Here is a 5,460-nt window from a genome sequence, read left to right as displayed (position 1 = left end):
GACATCAATGATGCCTCAGGTCAAAGGACTACTTTGCATATTGCAACTATTGAGTTCTCACATGACATGTATGTTCGAACTCTCGTTTGATCGTTGTTCAGTGTACTCGATTACTCTTTCGAGCACCTATGTGTTTGCCTTAGTGTCCAACACCAAATGACTTGAGACTAGTTCATACTCACGCTTGAGTCGACATAACACATACTAACCTTAGCGGATTGTCAATGCCCAATTGGCAATCCTATGGCTAGGAACGTTTTAGGAATGAACATAAGAGAAAGGTCTCGTTAATTTAACTAACTTAAATCACTTGTCTCTTAGATCAAATACATTCCTTGGATTCCCTTATTGCTTAAACACAAGATACAATAAATAGTGATTAACAATAAGCTTTGCCCTTCATTAAACATATAAAAGTTTAATACATTAAGTATTCCAAAAAGCTATTACATCAAATGAGTGGCTTTGTGGGCATACTTCCAACATCTTCTCCCTGGCTCGGTCCCTCAGTTCTATTGCCCGGTCCACCTCTTTTATCCAAAGTGATTAGTTGTGGCCGGGCGGACCCTCTCTCGGCTTGTATTGGAATATTCGTAGAAAGCTGTCGAGGCTGGTCGACCTGGCCATCTTCGAAGGCTTTACTAACCAACAGTTCAAGCATCCTGGTCTGTGTATCGTTGTTACTTCGTATTGATTCCAGTAAATCATTCATCTTTTGACCAATCGACTGCTCGACCTGTCGATACTGTTGATCGAGTCGTCTCCGAAGAAACGACCTAGTTGGTGGATCAGAACCCTCCCCACCATCGTCATCGCAATCTTCCACTATTCCTTCCACGAACATGCCTGCTGTTTGGTTAGGGACCTCTGAGTTGTGAGGTTGTCCATCGAGATAGATTTCATTCTCTTGGCGTGTTACACTTGTGGCCTCGGGCGGCGCAACAATGATCGAATTTTTTGCACGGTGCAAATCCTGCCCAAGGCCTTGCACTGGTAAGTCAGCTGTTGACTTTCCCATGATTGTTTTCTTCTTTACAGACCGTGTCTCAATGGTCATGAACTCCGAAGGTTTAGCACAAAGGTCCCACTGGGCGTGCCAAAATGTTGACTCTAAAAATTACAAAAACCTACGTGGCGCGCAGGCTGAGTAACTAATAAGCTAACTACGTCCTTCGGTTGAATGCGGGGCGTGCCAACTCGTCGATCGAGCTCGGCCGAGGAGTAAAATTTGTTGATGTAGCGTTGAGCACGTCGTTGACTTCTCTATCTTGCGATTGCGACCGAGGAAGGAACCCTCTCGGTCTCTGGGTTCTATAGCCTGAAGACAAGGCTACTAATTCTGCGGAGTTCACAAATCGTCAGAGCCCGATTCGGTCACTGTGATTATATTCGTAAGAGTATAAGCACGTCGAATCGAGACCAAACTGTATGGGCACAGGTACTCAAACGTGATGTATGTCTTGATGGTAAATGTAGTTCGGCTGTCGGAATGCCGAACCCTGAAACTTACTTGCGAGTATCCAATCATAAAATCACTCGGCGTCCAGTACGCCGAGTAACGCAATTCGTAACACCTGACTATGTCGAGAAAGCTAGTAAGGTGACCTCTACCAACAAGGGTTCGAAAACCCTTCTCGGCCGAGACTTAGATAGGTAATCAGTCGGCCTCGACGCAGTGCTGTTTATCCAAACTGAAGGTGCTTCTCGGTCGGCTGATTCTGCGGCAGCAATGCTGTTTATCCAAACTGAAGGTATGTCGGCAGAAAAAGAAAAGGAAAAATCTCAAGGTATTTGAGAGGTTTTGCGCAGGGCAATTGTATGCTGGATTGAAGGGGTTTTTCTGTTACATGATTTCTTCTATTTATAGCACCCCATTCCTTGAGACCGATTTGCATCCTGATCTGGATTGGGAGTCCTTGTCCCGTTTCAACTCTAACTCGAACAAACCTACTCCCACTAGGATTCTGAACTTACCCCCTTTTCGAGGCTTTATTCTTTGCCGGCCGAGAATCCTGGTCGTACCAGGACTTCCTCGACCCTTTCTGTTTATCTAGACTACTTCTTAGGATAGGACTTGTCCGACCCTGCCAACTGGCCCGGTATTTATCATTCGGCCCATAGTATTTGACACAGCCTTGGGCCGAGCACATCCTGCTGCTTGGCCCAACAATATTATTTTGGGCCCAAACAAATGGCACAACCTACAATTCATATATCCCAAGTTGGCACCGAAAAGAGTTTAAGAATACAAATATCTAAATTGTAAATTAAATATGTGTAATCCACACCGTTTGTTCGTGTTCCAATTGTGAAGCCCACCAATAACTAACTTCGGTGAATGACAAGTTATAAATGCCACACTCCCATCAGTGTGCAAAGAAGGGTGTCCTATAGCATGTTTTCTTGTAGTGTTGGTATTGAATTCGTCATCCACGAGATTCGAACCTATGACCTCTCACTTACAAGTGAAGAGAAATATTACCAAACTGTAATACTGAATGGCAGAACTCGCTTTTTGCGCAAGTTCGGCTAGGAACCCCAATTTCAAAGGAATATACTCTCGAAATATCTAAACATCAATAAAAACTTAACCAAACTTCAAAAAATTTTAAATCTATTAAAATTTCTTAAAAATCAAATTATATGCATAAACGAGACAAATTTGAGACAAGCTGTACGAACTCGAATTATATATCAAGCGGATTACAGCCCATGCAAACAAAACAAACACGTGAGACAATTACAGGACTAATATTTTGCATGTCCCTAAACCCAACCGGCATCTAATTGAAAGAAAATGTTATTAAAACGCATTAAACATTAATCAATACTTGGAGAGATTCATCTCCTTCCCGATCCCCAGTTCCAGAAAAACATCACCCAATTGTCCATAGTCCCATAATCCCACGACTAAAAATAATCCAATGGCACAGGATAATCCCACCCAACTCCCTCAAGTCCTGCTTCTTTTCCCAAATCCCTGCTTCACAGTCCTGGAGTCCAAAGCCTCTCACAAGTTCCACTTCCTCAAAGCCTGGGACTCCCCTCTCCCTCAGGCCCAGTTCCTCCAGTCCCACGCTAACTCCACCCAGGTCCTCCTCTCCTCCGCCCTCGGACCCCCCATCACCGCCCAGCTCCTCCAATTACTTCCATCCTTGAAGCTCCTAATCACCCTCAGCGCAGGCCTCGACCACGTTGACTTTTCCGCGTGTTCGGCACGCGGCGTGCGCATTGCCAATTCCTCTCCAATCTTCGCTGCCGATGTCGCTGACATGGCTGTAGGGTTGTTTCTGGATGTCATGAGGAAGATTTCGGCCGCTAATCGGTTTGTCCGGGATGGGTTTTGGGTTAGCCGAGGAGATTTTGTTCTTGGTACTAAGGTCATAAATTCTTAGCTTACTTGCAGTTGTTTTGTATATGTGAATTTAATCGATAAAATTTTTTTAGTGCTCCGGAACATCAGATACTTCGAGCATTTCAAACTACAGAAGCGCACTTTTTATTTGTTTGTTGCTGATGTGATGTGAAAATTAAAGATTGTCATTGTCAAAATACAGATTTTGATTGATTGGTTTTTATTTGCTTTTAATTCTTCTACGTTACATCAGCGTATGTGATGCTCCAGTTTTATCAACCGCTACAGCTGCTAGAATGAAATATTTAGCTTAGAGCACGCAAATTCCACTTTCTATTGAAGCAATGAATCCTATTTAGTATTTACCGGTGCATTCTAGAAATTTTTTTTTGGTGGGGAGCCTGAAATTGGTTTGTAATATAGTGGGAGCTATATTACAAATGAACAGAGTTTGGAGGATAAGGAATTTTCGCACAAATGGGAGCAGTTCTTTAGAACTTTATAATTCTGTTATGTATTGAAATTTGGAACTTTATAATTCCACTCTTTATTGAAGCAGTGAATCCTATACACCGGTGCATTCTAGAATTTTTTTGGTCGAGAGCCTGAAATTGAATTTAGTTCTCCTCTCCTTATCATGTCAAATCATTGGTTTTAATATAGTGGGCCCGATTCTAACTTGTGTAGAGTCTTGAATTAAGGTCAAGGATTGTTACAGTCTACAGATTCTCGAAAACAAATGAATAGAGTTCGGAGGAGCAGTTCTTTAGAACTTTATAATTATGTTATATATTGAAATTTGCATATAGATACTTCAACTATGAATCTATCTTCTTCTCTTTTTCTTTGTGGTAGCGATTTAAAGTGGTTTTGATGACTGGAAATTTCAGGTAGGAGGGAAGCGAGTTGGTATAGTTGGATTGGGACATATTGGCTTAGAAGTTGCTAAAAGACTTGAGGCATTTGACTGCAAAATCTTGTACAACTCAAGGAAGGGAAAACCATCTGTTTCTTACCCTTTCTATTCCGATGTTTGTGAACTTGCGGCTAACAGCGATGCTCTTGTCATTTGCTGCGCGTTGACTGCTCAAACCCGCCACATGATTAACAAGAACGTCTTGTTGGCATTGGGAAGAGAGGGAGTGATTGTTAATGTAGGGCGTGGAGCTATTATCGATGAGAAGGAAATGGTCCGGTGTTTGGTGCAAGGAGAGATCAAAGGTGCAGGCTTGGATGTCTTTGAGAATGAGCCTGAAGTTCCGAAAGAGCTGTTTGGACTAGATAATGTTGTTTTGTCGCCGCATAAAGCTGCCTTGACAGCAGACTGTTTCACGGATTTGACTGATCTAGCAATGGCGAATTTGGAGGCATTCTTATTAAATAAACCATTGCTTTCCGAAGTGGTGAATCATTGAATAGCCTTATGTTCGCAGGTTAGTACTTTCATAATTTTGTGTACCAACTTGCTTGCAATCGATTTGTTTTTTTTCTTTTTTTTTTGCTACTAAGTTGGTACGAACACTTTTCTGAGTGGATGCAGGGTACAAATAGTTGATACAATGAATAAGGCAACGAGAGAAGAGGAGGAGGAAGAAGTGTCATATTGCTATTTGTATTTGTTTGCGGAGTTATATGATTTGCAACGAATAAGGCGACAAGATAATGATGACGGATTGATTGTTAGATTCTCAATCTGATTTCATGCCTTGTGAATGTTGGAAAATTTAAATTATAATTTATTATAATATGAAATTTATCAATTGGATAGAAATTAGAAGTGGTGTCTTTTGATAGAAAGATGTGTGTATTCAAATGAAGAGTTGCAACATTTGACTCTTCATGAATAGTCACATGCTTTCCAAAGTGGTATCTCAACTTCTATTAATAGGGAAGTCCCGTGATTCATGGAGCCTTATGATTTGGAGTGCTATTGTTACAAGGACATGGTTATTGTATCTTAGGAGACAAACGCCTATCAACCATGAGCACCATAGTGGGGCGTAAACTTGTCTTAAGGATGAAGTGTCTAACACTTGCCTCGTCCGAATTTTTAGGTTTTTCTAATCCATTATGTCATGTTCATTTAACATTGGTTATTCATGTGC

The 5,460-nt window shown here is 41.6% G+C and overlaps 1 protein-coding gene across 2 annotated transcripts; it reads left to right on the top strand.

Moving 5' to 3' along the window:
• The first annotated feature begins 2,847 nt into the window (after nucleotides 1–2,847).
• On the top strand, nucleotides 2,848–5,126 carry LOC137734734 (glyoxylate/hydroxypyruvate reductase HPR3-like). 2 transcript variants are annotated; one of them, XM_068474007.1, is made up of 3 exons: nucleotides 2,848–3,380; nucleotides 4,246–4,788; nucleotides 4,896–5,126. In XM_068474007.1, exons 1-2 carry the CDS (start codon nucleotides 2,925–2,927, stop codon nucleotides 4,768–4,770), a joined length of 981 nt encoding a protein of 326 aa, XP_068330108.1. In that variant the 5' UTR covers nucleotides 2,848–2,924; the 3' UTR covers nucleotides 4,771–4,788; nucleotides 4,896–5,126. The 2 variants fall into 2 exon arrangements, with proteins under 2 accessions (XP_068330108.1, XP_068330107.1); XM_068474006.1 differs by having other exon boundaries at nucleotides 4,246–5,126.
• Nucleotides 5,127–5,460: the final 334 nt, after the last annotated feature.

The sequence above is a fragment of the Pyrus communis genome, chromosome 5 (assembly GCF_963583255.1).
Source record: "Pyrus communis chromosome 5, drPyrComm1.1, whole genome shotgun sequence".
In the NCBI taxonomy this organism is placed as follows: Eukaryota; Viridiplantae; Streptophyta; class Magnoliopsida; order Rosales; family Rosaceae; genus Pyrus; species Pyrus communis.
Note: the sequence above shows the minus strand (reverse complement) of the source record. Positions and strands in the feature narration are given on the sequence as shown.